Source organism: Hylobates moloch, unplaced genomic scaffold, assembly GCF_009828535.3.
Source record: "Hylobates moloch isolate HMO894 unplaced genomic scaffold, HMol_V3 SCAFFOLD_14, whole genome shotgun sequence".
Classification (NCBI taxonomy): Eukaryota; Metazoa; Chordata; class Mammalia; order Primates; family Hylobatidae; genus Hylobates; species Hylobates moloch.
Genome location: NW_026652289.1, coordinates 16,436,837 through 16,460,794, shown reverse-complemented (window position 1 = coordinate 16,460,794; position 23,958 = coordinate 16,436,837). Strand labels below are relative to the sequence as shown.

The 23,958-nt window shown below is 38.1% G+C and overlaps 1 protein-coding gene across 6 annotated transcripts in view; it reads right to left on the bottom strand.

The window, feature by feature from the left end:
- Positions 1-23,958, bottom strand: part of GRIK1 (glutamate ionotropic receptor kainate type subunit 1) — a 415,082-nt gene that overhangs the window by 14,395 nt on the left and 376,729 nt on the right. For 4 of the 6 annotated variants that reach the window (XM_032176197.2, XM_032176199.2, XM_032176198.2 and 1 more), the window contains 3 exons: positions 22,084-22,301; positions 9,935-10,160; positions 3,608-3,858 (listed from right to left, as the gene is read on the bottom strand). In XM_032176197.2, the coding sequence (XP_032032088.1) occupies positions 3,608-3,858; positions 9,935-10,160; positions 22,084-22,301 (695 nt within the window). Of the gene's footprint in view, positions 1-863; positions 2,263-3,607; positions 3,859-9,934; positions 10,161-22,083; positions 22,302-23,958 lie in introns of those variants that run through there. The other 2 variants (XM_032176201.2, XM_058427553.1) reach the window with 1 other exon arrangement.

The following is a 23,958-nucleotide window of genomic DNA, read 5'->3' as shown; positions in this document are numbered from 1 at the left end:
AAAATCTATAACTACAGGCCAATGACTGATATCTACTTCTCTGTTAGTAAAGCTGAATTTAAATTGTTGAAAGGATCAAACGTAATGTATGTGAAAACATTTTGAAAACTATAAAATAATACATAAATATCAGAATTAGGTAGTGTACAGTCTAAAGCAGTATAGAAATATTAACTTTTGAAAGAGATCATTTCTTTATCCAAATCTCTGAATTACACTTTTAAGTAATAGTCTCTGCAGAAAGTTAAGTTTTGTCAGTTATTGTTAATTTTGATTGTCAATACTTCATCAATCACACTTGAACTCTTTTAGTAGCATTTTTGGTTTATTAAATTGTCTTTGGGAGAGTAAACTTATGAAATTTGTGGTTTCTACATACTGAATCCATGAAATATGAAACTAAGAATAATATCATATTCATCCCAACATCTGATTCTATTGATTATGAAAATGTGAACTCTGACCTGGGACAAATAGTATGTTGCTTCTAGTTTAATAATAATAAAACAATGTTAGTGTAATTTATGATATTTTCTTCTGAGTACATTTCTTTAAAGAAGGAAGCAAAGCTGAGAAACAATTAGGACAAGAGTCAACTAGTCAACTTTCCTGAATATGCTTTACTGGCGAAATATACAGTTGATTGGAGAAGCCTGTGGTTTCCAAAACTGGGAGCCATTTAAAGCTAAGCAAAGAGAAGGTAAAATGCTGTATGACTGCACAGATGGCATATCTCTACTTCAAGGAATGTGCTTTAGGGGATTTCTTGATGTGTCAAAAGATGATAATCCCATTAAGAAAAGAATAAAGACCAACTGATCCCATATTTAGAAAAGACGAAACACACCTTCAACTCTCTTATTCACTAGCGAGGGGAAACAAGTCCAGAGGAATCATCAGGTATTCTCTGTCACAACAAATTAAATGTGCAATAGGTTTTTTATGTCACCTGGTTGAGTTAGCGTGGGAATTATTTGCAGCACTTTGAATGCAGATGGAAAATGAATCTACAGAGATCTGTAACTAATGTGTATGGACATTCTTTCCTTTATTTTTTTCTTCTTGCCCTTTTCCCCAGAATACTTTAAATGAATGAATAATAATGATGGATCCAAAGAAATAACTGTGAAAATGGTGATGTTCAGGACAGATTGTTCCAAGAACAACCCCTCTATCTAAGGTAAGTGGGAAGGAAGTGAAATAACATCGCGTAAAAAGATGTTCATCAATGCAAAGTGAGTGGTAAATAGAAATGAATCAGTACATAGCTTAGGACTTTGCTGGGATCTTCAAAGAAGTACTATACAGCTTGAAAAATATCACCATTCCTTAGAGACTCAGAATCTACAGAAGAGTGTTAAATTCTACAAGTAAATGTTATTTGAGAGTTTGAGGTTAATGAATTTCTGCCCAGGGATTATTCTTGACTGTGTTCTGTTTCCATGAGTGATGTTCAACCTAGCTAGTGTTCTTCTGTGACACCAGAGGTTTCAAGTTTAGTTTTCTTTCCATGGATCATGGTTTTTAAATCTTTAAATGCTAAGACACTTTCGAGTCTTTGTGTAAATAATACATTTTAAATCGTGGAATCAATTTCAATTAAAAATTAACATTGTTATGGAGTTATGTGTGTACTATTGAAAAGGTAAGGGTTTTGGGTAGTTTGAAAATATGCAGATCTACACAATATATGAGACAGGGAGAAGAAAAGAGGAGGGAAAAAAGTTCACAAAGATGAAAAGAAGTCCATAGAATTAGCATCTTGTTTCCATGCTTTGCCCTGTTGAAAGTCTGAATCTCTTTTTTCATGAAGGAAGAGTTACTTATTTTTAATGCATGAAGGTAGAACTAAGATGATGAGTGGGACAGAGAAGATTCCTGTAAATACACATTTCTAGAAGTCTGTATACCCCTAATATGCCCTGCTTCAACATACATTGCAAGTCTTTTCCAGCGTATTCATTTCAATGTCTAGAATACATGAGTTTTGCTATCCTAAAGGAATAGAGAATTGTGGCTATTTATGTTTAGCAAATACAAATATCAACACCACGAATTAGCAAAAACATTTTCTACTGGGCACACCTTTTTTTTTTTTTTTTTTTAAACTGATTACACAGTATGAACTGAGGACTGTTTCCGAATCCCTCTCTCCTCTCGAATTAATTTACCACATTCTAAATCCGTAGATAAAGTGGTTCCAGAAGTGGAGTTGGTTGGATGGGTTTGCTTACATTGCAGTCCATAAAAGAAACAAAAAGCCTTGCATGCAAAAGAAATGAGAAAAAAATATAGAAAAATGAATAAATCAGAAGCAAGAATGAATGTTTAAATGAAAATTTACATCACATGAAGCTGACAACTATGAAAAGCACATTAAAGCATCATATATACAAGCTTTTATTTTTCAAATTAGTTGCATAAAACAAGACACCTCAAGAGCAAATTGAAAGTTAAAGCAGATCAGTTCATTCTCCCTTTGAATTAAAAAAACAGCTTCTTATAACAAGAGCTTTGGAAAGGAGTGTTCATTGTTGTCACAGTTGCCTTGTAATTCTGGGGAAGATTTTCATGTGAAACCAGGTTATAATGAATCATCCCCAGTTTTGGGCCCTTAAGGAGGGCTTCCATTTAAAGAAAGTGGATATATTATCAGATTATTAATCAGAACCAGCCACATAATTTGCAGTGTCCAGTGCGAAATGAAAATATGGGACACTTTGTTCAAAAATTATTTAGAATTTCAAGATGACAGGAGAGCATTAAACTGGCTTTGTCATTAATAGTCATAGTCTTAACATCCTAACAATATTTAAAAATTGAATGGGGAGCCTGATTCACTATGATGACCATAAACTTTGTATTTTGTTTATTCTAGCATGGTTATGAAGGAATTATCTTAAATCACAATCAGCTTTTTCAAAAGAGTGTAAGTTGATTTCCTTCAAAAATGGTGTGATTTCCCTCAAAAATAAAAGTAATAGGCAAAAATGGTCAACTACTAAAATTGTCCTATAATCCCAAACACAATTTAGAAAAATAAAGTTTCATATACATTGCATTTTCATTTTGTATTGTTTATGACATTCCTGGCAAAAAAAATTTGAGGTGATATATCCTTTTACAAATCTTACTTTGATAGAAGTGTTCAATTTCATAGTATGACTTTTACATATTCATATAAATTGTTTTGCATTAGTACATGTGCTCAGAATCTATACTTAAGGGCTGGTAACATTTCTGTTAAATATCTTTTTATATCTTTTCCAATTTTGGATTTATTTTTGCCTTTTTCCATCTAGGGTTTCTATCTTACGAGCAAACAACTGTTCAAAAATTAACTGAGTTTGGAATTTCTGCACCGTCTTTCCAAATAATGCTAATTGGATTTAGTGTATAAGCCCCTTCCGTGTCGTTAATAAATGATAGACCTGCAGTGCCCACAGCACCTGGCAGGGATTCAATAGCTCTTTGCTCTAACTCAAAAATGGCTCTTCTGGGCATCTAATTCAATAGACTGAAAAAGAGAAAACATTCTTAAAACCCCCAAACTTAAGACAGATAATGCAAACTATAAACTAACCAGTCCTAGAAAGAGATGACTCACCTGTTCAATATCATTATTCTTCCGTGATTTGTATACGAATTCTCCAATAGCTACAAATACAGAAAGGACCAGTCCGGCAGCCAGAACAATGAAGATGCCTCCAATATTTTCCACTCCCAGGGCACTGGCTTCTTTATTGTCTTCCTCGGGGCAGCCATTCCCACGCCACCACTTCTCTTTCATCATATGCAGCTTCCCTTCTTCTTGGAGTTGAAGAATAGCAATAGTAATTTTATCCCGGTAAGGAGAACCTGGAAGTAAAACCATTTGGATATTGGTCACCAAAATGTTGAAGAAGACATCCAGAAGTATTCTTAATTATTGTCTTAGTGATAACCATGTTATGGCTGCTGTGAAACCCCAATCCACAAATTGACTTGCAAAGGACAGGAAAGTTCAATCCTATATTTTGAAGGCACTATATAATTGGAAAGAAGATAGCTGACATGTTGAGATTAACTTTGGCCCCGAATGTTTGCTCCTTTTAAATAAGGAGAAGCAAAGCTAGGAATTCTATGACATGTCTTTGTTTCTGGTGAGATCATTATGAGTCTTTTCACATGTCAAGAGATTTCATTGTGTAAGCTAAAAATAAAATTCTAAGCCCCCATTGACTGAACGACCCTCTTTTGTAACCAAAGGGACCCCAGAAAAACCTTAAGAACTTAGTTTGCAGCCATACCGGGATGGGAGGTCAGACAGAGCAGTCTATTTGTGGCAATAAGATATCAAATTATAAACAAGACTGAAGGCCATGCCAGACAAGGGTTAAGTCACGCAGCATCGGACTTAAAAAATAAACTATGTTCCAACTGCTACAAGGCTTTTCTTTTTCTCAAGGAGGTAAACAAGCACTGGCCTCGAGATAAGCAATATTAAAACAATTACAGCTCATCCAACTCTCAGACACTGACTTCCAGCCCCTGTTCCACCAGCTATACCTTTCATTAAACAAGATCCTGATTTCAGTAACTTTCTCCAGAGAAGACGACCACTGACCTTAGACTGGTTCTGGTTGGATTAAAGAGATTGTACCCTCGCATGCCATTGTGTCCTGAAAGACATTGTGACGTATAGAACCTAACTGTAAAATCATTAAATGTTAAGTCTCTACCCCAAAGTGAACGAGGATTGTATGTTACATGCATTTTTGTTCAATATGCATGTGTCAGGATCATCTTCACAAATATTCATAGCTCCGCCTGTAACCAGTTTAATATGTATGTTTAGCCAACCCATTCGGCATAAAGCTCTTGCCCCAACCCCTCTTTTTTCAAAGTGCCTGTCTTTGATCTTGGTTGGACACATGTTTTCCAGCCTACTGGATGACCACCTTGCAGATTGTCACCCTTTAATTATAAAGAAATGAAGTCTCCATTTCTACTTTCCAAATTTTTTGATATTGTGGTTACATTATTTTTAAGTTAGCAGTTATTTAGATCTTACTTTTTTCTAGGCTCTTTGTTGTCTCATATTGTGACTGGGCTTGGCTGGATGACCAGCAGTGCCATTTCTTCTTCTGAGGGGGAATAAGTAGACATTTCCCACCTCCCTTACAGTTCAGTGTGGTTATGTGACTGGTTTCTAGCCAATAGAAATTAAGACGATGTCTTCCCAACGTGATCTTTGGCTCTCTCTCTTTTTCCAAATATATAGCAAGAAGGAAAGGATTTCAAGTCACTAGGAATGATGGAACCACAAAATAGAAGGAACTTGAGTCCCAGGATGATTTCATGAAGCACAGCCTCTCTTTCAATCCACACTGGACTGTGACAAGATCAAGAAATTAACATCGAATGTGTAAGCCACTGAAAATTTCAGATGTTGGTTAGTACATACTGATTAATGCACCTATTAAGATAAACTTAAGAGTAGGTTTTGAATAATTCAAATATCCTACAAAATTCAGGTAGGTTTGGAAAATTTGCAAGGACTGTATTAATATTATTTATACTCTATCTTCTAGTAATGCCATTGAACTTTTAATTATGTAAGGGTTGGAAAGTGCCAACATCTACCTGTAGATATAGCTTCTCGATACTGGATTTTGGTTAATCAATGCAAAGGAAGAGGCAAAGTAAGATTCTTTTACTTAATCTCTCCTTGAATGTGAAGAACTCTTGTCAGCATTTCTTCTACTCAGTAGAAAAGTAGTACACCCTGGTTTTCTCTATTTGCAAACGTTAAAGTTTTCCTTAGTGGAAGCATATTGATAAATGAGGCATCTTAGGACTAGAAGAAATCTTAGGAATGATACAGTCCAGTCCACTTACAGTTCAGTACACATTCCATTTTAGAATGGAAGAAACTTAGGAACTGAAAGTATGAGTGAAACTGATAGTTACTGGCACAGCCAAGAATCAAACTCAAGTTTCCTGACTTTTTACTTTTCAGTGTTGTTTTCACGACAGTGTTCCCAACCATTGCTCCCACCCCTACATATGCTTTATGTCCTATGGCATGGTTAAGTTAGAAAAACAGAAGGTTAACATTTGTGTCATTTGTTATCAATTTTCCTTGTAAGACTTCCTAAAATAATCGTCAGCATTCAAAAGCAAGTTTAAAAGAAGAGCAAAATGCATTGGGGTGAGATTATGGCTTATCAAGGGTATGAATTTTTGGTGAAAAAAATGGATATTGAAAACAAAATTAAAAGATATTGGCTGTTTGCTTAAATATCCCCAGAATAATGGCTAGTGTAAAAATTAGCACCATTGATATACCCATAGCAGGTGAGCAATTAAGTGAATTAGAGCACTTTGCTTTAATGTACATGAAAGTGCTTTGAAGAGTGTAAGAATGATTCTTATGTTAGTTGTTGCAGTAATAATCCTAGGCGCATACACAGTGGGTGCTCAGTAAATGTTGACTGATGCTTTCCTTCTGCCTCCAGGCTGCGCAATACCTAAAATATTTCAGACAGATGAAAATCTGATCTCTGTTTAAAGTTGGTCTCTGAGAAAGATAATTTCCAGCCTCCTGGTAAGCTGTTCAAACCTTAAATGCTCTTGTTCTCTCAGAGTTTTACTTTAAATCTCTCAGGAGGTACATTTCCAGAGCTGTTGTCCTGAGTGTCTCTAAGAAGCAAAGTCTTCAATTTTGTGTTGTGACTTTGCCAATCTCTGATTATGGGACAGAACTTGCAGCCATAAGGGAATTAGGGCAAGACTAGAAGTGTGCAGATAATTTTTAATATCTGAATATATTTTAACTTAAGTTTTTGTTGTTGTTGCTTAAATGAAGTAAATGACATTGGAAGTTATTTATTATGTCACTTGAAATATATATATTTCACACACACACACACACACACACACACACACACACCTTCCTGAATAGCAACTGATCTTTTGTAGAGTCAATTCATCATAAAAGAAACATCTCACAAATTTTTCCAACAGCTGTATTCTCAATGGATGTATTCTCTGTGAGGTCTGCCATCTGTTCCAATTATTCCTTCATTGTTTTTGGTTTAAAAGCATGACAGGTTTATAACCACTATGAAAAATTCCTGGAGTATATTTCTTTTCATCTAGGAAGTGGGGAAGGCTTTTCAACTTTGGAACTTGGGTGAGGTTGGCCAAAAGGAGACTGAATGGGTACATTTGGATCTCTCTGTATTATATGTATATTTATATATATTTTTGTATTATATGTATATTTAATGTTAATGATACCCAACACAAGGTCAGATTCATTTGCATGAAAGCAGGCAGCGATTTTCAAAGTGCTGCATTCATTTAGGAAAGTGGTAGGAAGAAGTGCATTGTTCCCTCCTACCTCCAGCCCTGCATCACTCACTGTACTATCAGAAATTTTAGCTTTCAAGTTACATTCCATGCTGTAGAAGGAATGCCAATTAAAAGTCTCATGTTAAAGTGCAAACATTCTCAGGAGGGATGATACACATTGTTATTTTAAATCATTATTAACAGACAGGAATTTTGGTACCAAAAAGGGGTGTTGAAATGTGGTGGGGTAGGGTTATGAGGTGGGAGATAGAATGATAAAAGTACAGTTTTTGACTTTATGATTTAGTCTAGAGATGGTTCTATTAAGAACTACAGTTACTCCTCTACGAGGGTCTTGATTCTGCAAAAATTCAGGCAAAGGTACCTACACTTGGTGTTCTCGTCTGATTTATGGCCCGTTTAAAATCAGCAGTGATGAGATACAAAAAATAGCATCTAACTTCCCCCACCTTTATTATCTAAAATGAGGTGTCAAAGCTTGCTTAGGGCAATAGGACGTTGTTTTTAAAGTCAAAAAGAGGTATAGTATCCTGTTAGCCAGTGCCAAATGATCCCCTGAGTCTCTTGGAAAACATGTTGACTAAATTATAGGAGAGCTTACCACTTGGGGCAAAATACACACCTCACTAGCAATATTAGTATTTTCATCAGGAGAAGTTATTGGAAATGAAGAAGCAAGAAGGTAGCTGTAAATCTTCTAGCCCAATCATTCTGCAGGAAATTTATTTGGAGGACATACATGATAACAATAATAATAAAGTTAATTTCTCCATAGCACATATTTCTAACAGAAGGTAGATAGCAGGAAGCCAAATTGGCTGTGTATTCATGGTAAATGTGGAGGATAGTTGAACTTTATCTGATTAGTTATATTCATATTAATTAAAATTTGAATATATAAAATGCAGCTTTTTCTTTTTTAATGAATTTGTTGCTAAATAAAAACATTAGGACAATTCACCTAAAATCTGGATTTTTTTTATTTTCTTAGAAAATGGAATATTCCATAATCTTGTTCTCAAACTCCTACATGTCTACAACTCTGACCTGAAAGGCAGCTCTCTCTTTTAGGTAAGTCATGTGGTCTGTAATTTTCCATAATTGCCACCGTTCCCTACTACCTCCTGGCACAAACATGCTTTGCTCACTTATGATATCTGCTTGGCCTCTGTAAGCATTTTAGTTTGTGATCCCTGCATGATGGATCATCCCTTTCAAATGACAAAAATACTAATACAAACAAGCAAATCAAACCTACCTGGGGTCCTTAACGATCTGGCTTGACTGTTAGCTATGATTTCTGGACTTGCCCGGTAGTCTAGACAGTCCCTGATTCTTCTCCTTTGGAATGCTTACTAGCAAATTACCAAGGGTTCACTTGGGAAGAGCAGGCTCCCGCTATACCAGGACCTTATATGATACAGTTTTCTTTCTTTCCTTTCTCTTTCTTCCTTTCTTTCTTTCTCTTTCTTCCTTTCTCTCTCTTTCTTGCTTTCTTCTTTCCTTTCTCTTTCTTTCTTTCTTTCCTTCCTTCCTCTTTCTTTCTCTTTCTTTCTTTCTTTCTTCTCTTTCCTCTCTCTCTCTCTCTCTCTCTCTCGCTCTCTTTCTTTCCCTGAGATGGAGTCTCGCTCTGTTGCCTAGGCTGGACTACAGTGGCATCATCTCAGCTCACTGCAACCTCCACCTCCAGGGTTCAAATGATTCTCCTGCCTCAGCCTCCTGAGTAGCTGCGACTATAGGCGCATGGCACCACACCCAGCTAATTTTTGTATTTTTAGTAGAGACGGGGTTTCACCATGTTGGCCAGGATAGTCTCGATCTCCTGACCTCGTGATCTGCCCGCCTTGGCCTCCCAAAGTGCTGGGATTACAGGCGTGAGCCATCGTGCCAGGCCACGATACAGTTTTCTATAGAGAGGGAGTTTCCTATGGAAAGGAAATCACTAATTACCCCTTAAATTCTATTCATGTCTCCTATAGACATACAAGAATGCATTGCTATATGGGTCTATATGCCTAGGCAATAATATTCCTAGGAGAGCAATAGCATGGAACTAAGGAATTTGGAGGTTTTACATAGTTGGCATTGATTGAATCTAACATTGCCTGAGCACATCAAACTTATAATTTAATCTTTATTCTTTTTCTTTTGACTGATATAGCCTTACTTTTTCATCTGTCATTATGGAACACTAGCCCTCTCACTTGCGCTATCCATATGCAGAATCAACTTTCTTCTATTCTAATTTAAGGCAGATACATTATATAGGCATATATGGGTATTGAAGGAAACAATGTGAAGAGGATTAATTAGAAAGATATTCTCTTTAAGATATTTGGGGTGAAATAATAAAATCTATATATTCTTAAACATGCATTGGTAAAACTTGAAAGAAACACTGGTTAAAAGTATATTAAGTTAAATATCTGGGAATCTGTAATTCATACTATGTCTCTTCACTAATGGCATTGTAGGCCTTCTCAGAATTTGGAATGAAGAACTCTGAGCCCATTTCCTCCCATACTGGTAACTGACATTCTCTATCTCAGTCTTGGTTCATGTCTGCCCCTCTTACCAATAGGCGTTCCCACTCCGTAACCTTTGGAGTCAATGAGGCCCCCGATCTGAGTGAGGTTGCAGTTTCTCTGCGTCACATACTCAATGCTGGTGGACTCCATCAGCAGCGCGTAGTCTGTGGTGAGCACTCTCTGGATCCCCTCGTCACTGTTTCTTACCAGGGCGGTCTGCTGCCTGCTGCTCATGAAAGCCCACATCTTCTCATAGGTGGAGATTTTTGATTTCTGGAGGGAAAGAAAACACACTCACCAGCAGAAGAGGGCTGGAAAAATACGACCTAAAGGTATTCAAAGTCCCACTGGTTCAAATAATGACAGGGAGGATACTTTCTCCATAGGTGGGGGAGTCAAGATTGATGATCTCGAGGCTTCACTTGTGTAGCTGAGAAGAGCCCAGTTCACTCACTATTGGACAGCATTCGCACGGAGGCAGCTATTGCAAGGAGACCTTGATCGACTGATGTAAGACACTGGTGCAAGGTACTTTTGTTGCTTTCAGTTAGGGAAGAAAAAATGTTGGTGTCAACAATAGCACTTGCCTAAAGAACTGCGGCCACTTAAGAACAAGCCATTGTGGCCCACTGGGCTAAGGGGTGACTAGCTCACTCCAGGACTCTGTTCATTTCATCCATTTTCCTTTCAATCACTCAACTCCAGCAGGTATTGTTTTGCTGTTCCCAGGTATGTAAGTTTCAATCCTTGATCCAGCATTCTTCTGCTGGGGAGAGCCCTGGGGTAAACCACTGACTTCCTCTGCTTTATTTGTGAGAGAACTGTCATTCACTCTTCTCTTTTCTAGAAAACCTAGAATGTAAATGATCTTTTCAAATTAAAATTTAGATAAGAAAAATCTTCGGCCGGGCATGGTGGCTCACACCTGTAATCCCAGCACTTTGGGAGGCCAAGTCGAGCGGATCACATAAAGGTCAGGAGTTCGAGACCAGCCTGACCAACATGGTGAAACCCTGTCTCTACTGAAAAAATACAATTAGCCAGGTGTCGTGGCATGTGCCTGTAATCCTAGGTACTCAGGAGGCTGAGGCAGGAGACTCGCTTGAACCCAGGAGGTGGAGGTTGCAGTGAGCCAAGATCGTGCCATTGCACTTCAGCTTGGGCAACAACAGCGAGACTCTGTCTCAAAAAAAAAAAAAAAAAAGAAAAATCTTCGTACTGCATTTATATGCCTTTTTATGTGTATAATTTTAATTGCAATCATATTTTAGATAATGGGGACTGAATATCTCATTTCAAAGTGTTCTATTAATATGTTTGTCTTTTCTCATATTCAGCTTTTTGATAGATTCAGTAATAAATTATATATGTTATGTAATATATGCACATATACATATGTACCACTGCTTCATTATCCTACTTTTTTTGCTAAAGTATACTGCCTAAATTTTCATATTGCTTAAATATGAATTTTCCATTCTTTTGAATAGTGATCTATGATTAGACATTTTGCATTTTACTCTGTAATTTCCATACAGTTCCAATTTTTTTTTTGAATTTTTCTTCATTTGCATCAGCATTCTCCACTTATTTCAGAGATGAAAAACAAAAACATTATGGGAATTATTGGTATTTTTAAGCTAACCCCAGTTATCACGGTTATATATAGTGCTCACACACATTAGATAGATCCCTTGGCAGGCACAGGATGCATCATCTCGTAGTGCAGGAAAGCTTAAAACATGGTTTTGGGCCATAAGCAAAAAATGGAATACCTGCGGAGTCAACTCTATCACGGTTATTCATGCCCAGGTGTTCCTGGGGGCCACTCAATTCCAACCTCTATTTAGGACCTGGGTTAATACTGTAGGGTTTACGAGTTAGGGGAGGACAGATGGCTTTATTTCAGATTGTTAGGCATTGAAAATCCCCCTGAGAAAGGTCTTGTGAGACAAATAACAATTCAATAAACAGTACCTTATAGATGTTGGCATTTTATGGAACCCATTCTGTCATATTGGGCCCTTGTGAGTTATGCCACAGCCCCGGAGATATCTGCAAACTGCAGCTCATGTCTCCATGACAAAGGCGTGTTTTGGGGGTCAGGGTTACTGCTTCATTCATTGTGTGATTTCAGCCTTGCAAAGTGTGATAATGCTAAACTTATAGTAAAAGAGCTACTCATACAAGTGCAGAAAGATCAGTCTATCTTGTGGCAGTAAATGCACAGCTGGGAAAATTATTCTTCCATCAGGAAACTACCTTAAGGGAAAATAATTTTCTTTGAAGTATAAAATTTTAAAGTTGTCAGAGACCTTAGAGATCGGCTCATACAAACTGCTACTGTCACAGAGGAGGAAGTTTTAGTACAGAAGGCTTGGAGACTTCAAAAAGTCACAAAGCAAGTTAATACCAGAGCTAATTCTGGACTCCGGCACTCCTAATATCTAATTCAATGCTCTTTCCACTGTACCATGCTGATTTGGGGGAGGTGGATGTCTATATTGCCAAAATGCTTTTGAGAATGATTTTAATCTTATTTGATCTACATGTGAAAATATAGCTTTTATTCATGGACTCATTATTCCCTGAGGCAGGTTGCTAGTTAGTTACATATTAATATGAAATAGGAATCAACCTTCACATAGAAAAATTTCATGAAACATTTATTTTTTTCACCATATTTAGATTTTATTAAAACGAGTGTTGTAAATTGTTAGAAAACTGAATTTGTGGTTTATGGAAGTAAAAAACAAAGTCAATATTCAGTTCATCCATGGTAAATGGAGAAAGTGTGGGGAGTCCGTCAATTCCCTGGATGAATTGAAGGATATGGGAAAGGATGACACGATTCAACTCTAAACCTAAACTATCTGAAGTGAAGGACTTCATTATTTGCAATCTATGGCAGACCTAGCTTTGGTCCTCCCGCACGGGACGAATATGTAGGTCATACCACCTGTGGCTCACCCTGTGAGTATTCAACAGCGTGCAAGTGGTCTAATCTCGGGGATAAGAGAGGTCATGAGTTTAGTGCAACCTCAGTATTCAACAGCTGCAACATTTCTAAATGCTCACTCTCAGTATTCTTCTCCTTGTCACAGCTTAGTGACAAAATGTTTCCTGAGCCCGCACGCTCTTCACACTACACTTTGAGTAGCATGGCTCTACGGAACAGAGATCATGGATTTAAATACAACAACATCCACATCGTCCTTCTTGGAGTAGAAGGTTGTTCTAGGCCTGGCCTCTCCCAGGGAGCTACAGGGGAAGTCTAGTTGGCATGGACAACTTTGAGTAGGGAGGGCAGAATTTTCTCTCTGACAGAAAACTGTTACTTGGTAGGGGACTTGGTAAGTGGAAGGTACAGGAAATGTTATAGATTCCTTTGACCCCTTGCTATTCTCACTAGAGCACAGTAATAGTAAACATAATGGGAGCAAGAAGAGCAGCATTTTGCTGTTATTTAGAGCTCTCTTTCATCATTTAAAAAGTTTGCTGTTGTGGGACTTTATTGTATTTCACAGAGTTCTACGCTACTTGAGATGTTAAGGAAATTAGAGTTTGCAGGAAGACCCAAAATGTGGCTAAGGAATAATTTTTTTTAATAGGCAGAAATATCTGTAGACAGCTCCAGCACCTTAACGGTGTAGTGAGTTTTCTTTTTTATTTTTTGAGACGTTGTTTCACCCTTGTTCCCCAGGTTAGAGTGCAATGGCACAATCTCGGCTCACTACAACCTCTGACTCGTGGGTTCAAATGATTCTCCTGCCTCAGCCTCCTGAGTAGGTGGGATTACAGCCACCTGCTACCATGCCTGGCTAATTTTTTCTATTTTTAGTAGAGACACGGTTTCACCGTATTGGCCAGGCTGGTCTCGAACTCCTGACCTCAGGTGATCCACCTGCCTCGGCCTCCCAAAGTGCTGGGATTACAGGCATGAGCCACCACGCCCAGCCGGTATAGTGAGCTTTCTATCACTGGGCAACTGCAAGGAGGATGTCTTGCTTAGACGAGTTTCACATAAGGAGATGCTTCAACCACCACGTTCTACTCTCTAGACCAACCCCTTCCTATCACATATGCAGGTCCTGAGGTCAGTGACAGCAAATGACACACAGAAGGTCGCAGACGGTTAATGAAGGAGACAGCACAGAATTGAGGGCTCTTTCTTCTTTACTGTAGAGTTCTGTCCACTGTCATGCCATGCTCAGTAATGTTTATTTTTTGTTGGATAAAAAAGTAGAATGTTGGGAGTAAATTACATGTATTCCTTTCAGCAGATTTTTTTTTCAAGGTTAAGTCTCAAATCTTAGTAATTCTTCAAAATAGGATTATACTTCATGAAAAAATTTCATACATATTAAAAGACCAGGCAAAGTGTTAAAATGACAGCCTGGGTGTTTTCGCACTTCTAAATCACATATAATCTCAGCCAGCCTCCTAAATCACTCTAAATAATATATGTTCCAAAAACAGAAATAGTGGTTGCCTCTTATTTCACTAGATATGTCAAAAGTTAATTAGAATATTTGGAATGTCTTCTGAGCTTCTTAGCACAAGTTGCTAAAACTGAAAAAGCCTCATTTATTAAATCTGAAATCGCCCAGGATTTTTTCTTTTTAATCCTGAGAGGCATCTGTTTAGATAAATTCATTTTATCTGTTTAAATCTGATTATGTGGCTATCCTCACGCTGATGAAACATTGTTGGCAAAGAATAAGCATTTTTCATCTCAAATCTGTTATAAGGGAGTGTTACTGCATCAATTGTTTGATGAACATTATTTCTTTTTTTCCCCTATAATACATTCAAGTTAAACACTCACTGGGAAACAGTTTATAATGTCTGCAGGGGTTAAAAATTACTTACTGAAAATAGGAACGGCAACTAACATATGCAGTGTTTATTTACTGTGTAGCAAGCACTATTTTAAGCACTTTGCATATATTGATTAATTGAATGTTCACAGTAATCATATGAAAGACGTACCATTATTATTTCTTTACAGATGAGGAAATAGAACAGCACATGAAGAAGTGAGGAAACCAGGATTTGATCCCAGTAATCTGGTTCCAGGGTCTGTGTTCTTAACCAACAGGGAATGAACTATCTCTTTTAATACACAGAACAGCAAACTCAAGGCTCTGTGTTCTTAACCAACAGGGAATGAACTATCTCTTTTAATACACAGAACAGCAAACTCAAGGCTTGGCTGATGTTTGAACAGAATTAACAAATTTTCTAAAGAAATAATTGAAACAAGTAGCTGTATCTTTCTATTATAGCCAGAGCTGTTGCAACTCTTGTACTCATCATATAATGTACAAAAACTATTTACCTGACTTTTAATAGCTTACACTCGTTTAGACAAAAATTTAGACAGTGGTTTCGGAAGTGCAACAGTTGGAACCTGGAAAAAACGTGACTTGTTTATATTGTTTTCTTTCCTTTAACAGTATTTTGCTTTTCATATAGTTTCACTGTTTCTAGTTACAGGATTTCCACCACACAATGTAAATAAAATATGTGCAAATTCTAGGGTGTAGTGTGGTCTTAAGCCTGATGGAAACTCCATTTTATAAAATATCCCTCTAATGTTTCCTTTTTATTGAGATAACTATTATGTATCACATTATTTCTTCCACCTGTTATTGTAAGACTTCCACAGTTAGGATGTATAATCTCATTTTTCAGTAGAATCAGTAATCATGCAATTCTACTTCACACTAATATGGCTGATGATTTTATATATTGATCTGTGTTTATGTATATTTTTACTCTACACACTGAAATATACATTACAAATAAGTTATTGTTATTTGATCTTTTTTATCTTAACAAAAGTGATCTTATAAATGTGGTAAATATATGCATATAGAACAAATAAAATATCACAAACAATTATATTTTAAAATCTCCAATTTACTTTTACTTTAGGCAAATCCTGATTTAAGACAGCCCTTAAAAATTAACCAAAGACGGGGGTGGAACCAAGATGGCCAAATAGGAACAGCTCTGGTCTACTGCTCCCAGCCTGAGTGACAGAGAAGACGGGTGATTTCTGCATTTCCATTTGAGGTACCGGGTTCATCTCACTAGGGAGTGCCAAACAGTGGGTGCAGGACAGTCGGTGAAGCGCACTGTGCGCAAGCCGAAGCAGGGCGAGGCATTGCCTCACTCCGGAAGTGCAAGGGGTCAGGGAGTTCCCTTTCCTACTCAAAGAAAGGGGTAACAGACAGCACCTGGAAAATCAGGTCAGTCCCACCCTAATACTGCGATTTTCCAATGGGCCTGGAAAACGGCACACCAGGAGACTGTGTCCTGCACCTGGCTCAGAGGGTCCTATGCCCACGGAGTCTCCCTGATTGATTGCTAGCACAGCAGTCTGAGATCAAACTGCAAGGCGGCAGCTAGGCTGGGGGAGGGGTGCTCACCATTGCCCAGGCTTGCTTAGGTAAACAAAGCAGCCGGAAGCTCGAACAGGGTGGAGCCCACCACAGCTCAAGGAGGCCTGCCTGCCTCTGTAGGCCCCACTTCTGGGGGCAGGGCACAAACAAAAATTGAGCAGGAACCTATGCAGACTTAAATGTCCCTGTCTGACTGATAGCTTTGAAGAGAGTAGTGGTTCTCCAGCACGCAGCTGGAGATCTGAGAACGGACAGACTGTCTCCTAAAGTAGGTCCCTGACCCCCGAGCAGCCTAACTGGGAGGCACCCCCCAGTAGGGACAGACTGACACCTCACTCAGCTGGGTACTCCTCTGAGACAAAACTTCCAGAGGAACTATCAGACAGCTGAATTTGTGGTCTCATGAAAATCCACTGTTCTGCAGCCACCACTGCTGACACCCAGCCAAACAGGGTCTGGAGTGGACCTCTAGCAAACTCCAACAGACCTGCAGCTCAGGGTCCTGTGGGGTAGAAGGAAAACTAACAAACAGAAAGGACGTCCACACCAAAAACCCATCTGTACATCACCATCATCAAAGACCAAAAGTAGATAAAACCACAAAGATGGGGAAAAAACAGAGCAGAAAAACTGGAAACTCTAAAAAGCAGAGCATCTCTCCTCCTCCGAAGGAATGCAGTTCCTCACTAGCAATGGAACAAAGCTGGACGGAGAATGACTTTGACGAGTTGAGAGAAAACGGCTTCAGACGATCAAACTACTCCGAGCTATGGGAGGAAATTCAAAACAATAGCAAAGAAGTTAAAAACTTTGAAAAAAAATTAGACGAATGGATAACTAGAATAATCAATGGAGAGAAGGGCTTAAAGGAGCTGATGGAGCTGAAAGCCAAGTATCGAGAACTACGAGAAGATTGCAGAAGTCTCGGTAGCTGATGCGATCAACTGGAAGAAAGGGTATCAGTGATGGAAGATGAAATGAATGAAATGAAGCGAGAAGGGAAGTTTAGAGAAAAAAGAATAAAAAGAAATGAACAAAGCCTCCAAGAAATTTGGGACAATGTGAAAAGACCAAACCTACGTCTGATGGGTGTACCTGAAAATGACGGGGAGAATGTGGAAAACACTCTGCAAGATATTATCCAGGAGAACTTCCCCAATCTAGCAAGGCAGGCCAACATTCAGATTCAGGAAATACAGAGAATGCCACAAATATACTCCTCGAGAAGAGCAATTCCAAGACACATAATTGTCAGATTCACCAAAGTTGAAATGAAGGAAAAAATGTTAAGGGCAGCCAGAGAGAAAGGTCGGGTTACCCACAAAAAGGGAAGCCCATCAGACTAACAGCTGATCTCTCAGCAGAAACTCTACAACCAGAAGAGAGTGGGGGCTGATATTCAACATTCTAAAGAAAAGAATTTTCAACCCAGAATTTCATATCCAGCCAAACTAAGCTTCATAAGTGAAGGAGAAATAAAATACTTTACAGACAAGCAAATGCTGAGTGATTTTGTCACCACCAGGCCTGCCCTAAAAGAGCTCCTGAAGGAAGCACTAAACATGGAAAGGAACAACTGGTACCAGCCACTGCAAAAACATACCAAATTGTAAAGACCATCGAGGCTAGGAAGAAACTGCATCAACGAGCAAAATAACCAGCTAACATCATAATGACAGGATCAAATTCACACATAACAATATTCACTTTAAATGTAAATGGGCTAAATGCTCCAATTAAAAGACACAGACTGGCAAACTGGATAAGGAGTCAAGACCCATCAGTGTGCTGTATTCAGGAAAGCCATCTCACATGCAGAGACACACATAGACTCAAAGGGATGGAGGAAGATCTATCAAGCAAATGGAAAACAAAAAAAGGCAGGGGTTGCAATCCTAGTCTCTGATAAAATAGACTTTAAACCAACAAAGATCAAAAGAGACAAAGAAGGCCATTACATAATGGTAAAGGGATCAATTCAACAAGAAGAGCTAACTATCCTAAATATATATGCACTCAACACAGGAGCACCCAGATTCATAAAGCAAGTCCTGAGTGACCTACAAAGGGACTTAAACTCCCACACAATAATAATGGGAGATTTTAACACCCCACTGTCAACATTAGACAGATCAACGAGACAGAAAGTTAACAAGGATATCCAGGAATTGAACTCAGCTCTGCACAAAGTGGACCTAATAGACATCTACAGAACTCTCCACCCCAAATCAACAGAATATACATTTTTGTCAGCACCACACCACACCTATTCCAAAATTGACCACATAGTTGGAAGTAAAGCTCTCCTCAGCAAATGTAAAAGAACAGAAATTATAACAAACTGTCTCTCAGACCACAGTGCAATCAAACTAGAACTCAGGATTAAGAAACTCACTCAAAACCACTCAACTACATGGAAACTGAACAACCTGCTCCTGAATGACTACTGGGTACATAATGAAATGAAGGCAGAAATAAAGATGTTCTTTGAAGCCAACGAGAATAAAGACACAACATACCAGAATCTCTGGGACACATTCAAAGCAGTGTGTAGAGGGAAATTTATAGCACTAAATGCCCACAAGAGAAAGCAGGAAAGATCCAAAATTGACACCCTAACATCACAATTAAAAGAACTAGAAAAGCAAGAGCAAACACATTCAAAAGCTAGCAGAAGGCTAGAAATAACTAAAATCAGAGCAGAACTGAAGGCAATAGAGACACAGAAAACCCTTCAAAAAATTAATGAATCTGGGAGCTGGTTTTTTGAAAAGATCAACAAAATTGATAGCCTGCTAGCAAGACTAATAAAGAAGAAAAGAGAGAAGAATCAAATAGATGCAATAAAAAATGAAAAAGGGGATATCACCACCAATCCCACAGAAATACAATCTACCATCAAAGAATACTACAAACACCTCTATGCAAATAAACTAGAAAATCTAGAAGAAATGGATAAATTCCTCAACAAATACACCCTCCCAAGACTAAACCAGGAAGAAATTGAACCTCTGAATAGACCAATAACAGGCTCTGAAATTGTGGCAATAATCAATAGCTTACCAACCAAAAAGAGTCCAGGACCTGATGGATTCACAGCCAAATTCTACTAGAGGTACAAGGAGGAACTGGTACCATTCCTTCTGAAACTATTCCAATCGATAGAAAAAGAGGGAATCCTCCCTAACACATTTTATGAGGCCAGCATCGTCCTGATACCAAAGCCTGGCAGAGACATAACCAAAAAAGAGAATTTCAGACCAATATCCTTGATGAACATTGATGCAAAAATCCTCAATAAAATACTGGCAAACCGAATCCAGCAGCACATCAAAAAGCTTATACACCATGATCAAGTGGGCTTCATCCCTGGGATGCAAGGCTGGTTCAACATATGCAAATCAATAAATGTAATCCAGCATATAAACAGAACCAAAGACAAAAACCACATGATTATCTCAATAGATGCAGAAAAGGCTTTTGACAAAATTCAACAACCTTCATGCTAAAAACTCTCAATAAATTAGGTATTGATGGGATGTATCTCAAAATAATCAGAGCTATCTATGACAAACCCACAGCCAATATCATACTGAATGGGCAAAAACTGGAAGCATTCCCTTTGAAAACTGGCACAAGACAGGGATGCCCTGTCTCACCACTCCTATTCAACATAGTGCTGGAAGTTCTGGCCAGAGCAATCAGGCAGGAGAAGGAAATAAAGGGTATTCAATTAGGAAAAGAGGAAGTCAAATTGTCCCTGTTTGCAGATGACATGATTGTGTATCTAGAAAACCCCATTGTCTCAGCCCAAAATCTCCTTAAGCTGATTAGCAACTTCAGCAAAGTCTCAGGATACAAAATCAATGTACAAAAATCACAAGCATTCTTGTACACCAACCACAGACAAACAGCCAAATCATGAGTGAACTCCCATTCACAATTGCTTCAAAGAGAATAAAATACCTAGGAATCCAACTTACAAGGGATGTGAAGGACCTCTTCAAGGAGAACTACAAACCACTGCTCAATGAAATAAAAGAGGATACAAACAAATGGAAGAACATTCCATGCTCATAGGTTGGAAGAATCAATATCGTGAAAATGGCCATACTGCCCAAGGTAATTTATAGATTCAATGCCATCCCCATCAAGCTACCAATGACTTTCTTCACAGAATTGGAAAAAACTACTTTAAAGTTCATATGGAACCAAAAAAGAGCCCACATCATCAAGTCAATCCTAAGCCAAAAGAACAAAGCTGGAGGCATCACCCTACCTGACTTCAAACTATACTACAAGGCTACAGTAACCAAAATAGCATGGTACTGGTACCACAACAGAGACACAGAACAGAGACCTCAGAAATAATGCTGCATATCTACAACTATCTGATCTTTGACAAACCTGACAAAAACAAGCAATGGGGAAAGGATTGCCTATTTAATAAATGGTGCTGGGAAAACTGGCTAGCCATATGTAGAAAGCTGCAACTGGATCCCTTCCTTACACCTTATACAAAAATTAATTCAAGATGGATTAAAGACTTACATGTTAGACCTAAAACCATTAAAATCCTACAAGAAAACCTAGGCAATACTATTCAGGACATAGGCGTGGGCAAGGACTTCATGTCTAAAACACCAAAAGCAATGGCAACAAAAGCCAAAATTGACAAATGGGATCTAATTAAACTAAAGAGCTTCTGCACAGCAAAAGAAACTACCATCAGAGTGCACAGACAACCTACAGAATGGGAGAAAATTTTTGCAACCTACTCATCTGATAAAGGGCTAATATCCAGAATCTGCAATGAACTCAAACAAATTTACAAGAAAAAAACAAACAACCCCATCAAAAAGTGGGTGAAGGACATGAACAGACAATTCTCAAAAGAAGATATTTATGCAGCCAAAAAACACATGAAAAAATGCTCATCATCACTGGCCATCAGAGAAATGCAAATCAAAACCACAATGACATACCATCTCACACCAGTTAGAATGGCCATCATTCAAAAGTCAGGAAACAACAGGTGCTGGAGAGGATGTGGAGAAATAGGAACACTTTTACACTGTTGGTGGGACTGTAAACTAGTTCAACCATTGTGGAAGTCAGTGTGGCGATTCCTCAGGGATCTAGAACTAGAAATACCATTTGACCCAGCCATCCCATTACTGGGTATATACCCAAAGGACTGTAAATCATGCTGCTATAAAGGCACATGCACACGTATGTTTATTGTGGCACTATTCACAATAGCAAAGAGTTGGAACCAACCCAAATGTCCAACAACGATAGACTGGATTAAGAAAATGTGGCACATATACACCATGGAATACTATGCAGCCATAAAAAATGATGAGTTCATGTCCTTTGTAGGGACATGGATGAAACTGGAAAACATCATTCTCAGTAAACTATCACAAGGACAAAAAACCAAACACTGCATGTTCTCACTCATAGGTGGGAATTGAACAGTGAGAACTCATGGACACAGGAAGGGGCACATCACACTCCGGGGACTGTTGTGGGGTGGGGGGAGAGGTGAGGGACAGCATTAGGAGATATACCTAATGCTAAATGACGAGTTAATGGGTGCAGCAAACCAACATGGCACATGGATACATATGTAACAAACCTGCACATTGTGCACATGTACCCTAAAACCTAAAGTATAATAAAAAAAAATGCCCAACATCTTTTCTTTTTTTTTTTTGACAGATACTTTTATACTCTACCACAAGAATCAGATAATCACTGAGAACACTTTGTCAGCTTCTTACCTTGAAGAAGGTCATTGTTGATCCATCTCTAACCGCCCCATATTCTATCTTGGTTTGCTTTGCCAGATCATCTGCTGAATCTATGGGGGATTCCATTCTCTCTACTGTCAAGAAGGCAGCCAGATTGGCTGTGTAGGATGAAATGATGATTAGGGTGAAAAACCACCATATCCCTCCAACTATTCTGGTCGATAGAGCTTTGGGCATCAGCTCTGATCCTGTGATAGTATCATCAGAATAAGGGTGTTAAACACAGAAGGAAAGGGAAGGTGTACAGTTCGACACTATTCTAGGAAGATCAACCCGTAAAAGACTTACCATTTTGTAGGTAGATGAAATAAATGCATTTTATAGAAAATAGAGCAAAATCTTAAGGATTCTTTTCAAATCATTAATTACTACTGCTGCTTTAACTATATCGGTAGCTGACGGTATTAAAACAGTTTTAACCTGGAGGCATTGCATGTCTAAAATTTAGTTTAGTTGCTTAGAATTGAAAAGTCAACCCCAAGACTTTTTGCCTTTTATTACTGTCTAAATGCATCTTGCAGTGTGAAGTAAAATATTCTGTGTCTTTGTATAACTATGAAAATCTTTGAAATGCTAACATTTTTATTTAAGGTTAAAGAATGAGAGCTACTTGTAAAACATTCACATGCCATTTATCACATATACTTTAATAAAACATTGGGATTTTACAAATAAAATAAGATGCAGCCATACTTGACAGTGGATGAATTAGTTTTTATTGTCTTACGTTACCTTAAAAGCTACAATTATTTTTTCTACCGTAGATTTTTATTTGGCTAAAAAAACACATTCTCTGCAACACATAATTTTGTCCTTCAATAAAATGCTGTGTCTTAACTATACTTCAAAGGCAGGCTGTTCCTTAGGTGAAAGAAGACCTTCCTGGTAAGAATATACATTTTAGATGTCAATTCAGATGATTTTAAATTATATTTAAATGATAAAATAGAGGCACTTAATGTGTTTTCCAAGGAAACCTTCCTCTCTAAAAGAAAGGGTTTATGAGCTAAGTTTACTGACATAAAAGACAAACATCTTGAAAACAGTCTAGCTCAATTTTGCTCAAACTGAGCTGTGGAAGTCTATACACTCAGCAGCAGAATTAGAATAAATGAGAAGTACAATTAGAGTTCACTCCAGTTGTACTGATTCACGAGTGGATTTCGGTTTGTCCATTTGCCTGAAATTTGCCATTGGTTCTGTACTTAGCATATCCTCCATGAACCTGAAGGCATGACAGAGTTTACGTGACTGGATAAAAAGTGAAAGAAAAACACCCGAAATTAAAAATCCCAAAGAGTGAAGTACGGTAGGTCAGCTGTCTGGTCTATAGGATCCTTTTACTATATTGATAGGGTGTTTTGAAGCTCTGTCGTTAATAATGGCTCAAGATGGAAAGGAAAATTGGAGTTCACCAATCTACCAATAAATGAATTTGTGCTCAGGTTTAATCTATGAACAGATGCAAATACTGCTCAGGAAATCACAGCCAGCTCAAGGCCAGTGATAATCAGATCAAGGTCGCCAGAGTTTCTGGGCTTTGAATTAATGGATATATTCTCCTATGCTATTACGTATCTTTGTGTTTTATTCCCTTTTAATGAGGGAAATGGTTTGACAGTGATTTGTATTTCCTTCTGTCGTTTGTTTGAATTTGAGTGGGTAATATTACACAGACTTATAATAGTTTTCCATTAAATTGCCTCCAAGGATTCAGTGGAATGGCTTGCTGCTGTTGTTTTAATATTGTGGTTTAATGGGATTTATATGCCTGTGGGTGTGTGTGTGTCTAATGCCCAAGGTTGTTTCATATCTTTGTACTTAATTGATCCAGCAGTCTTGTGG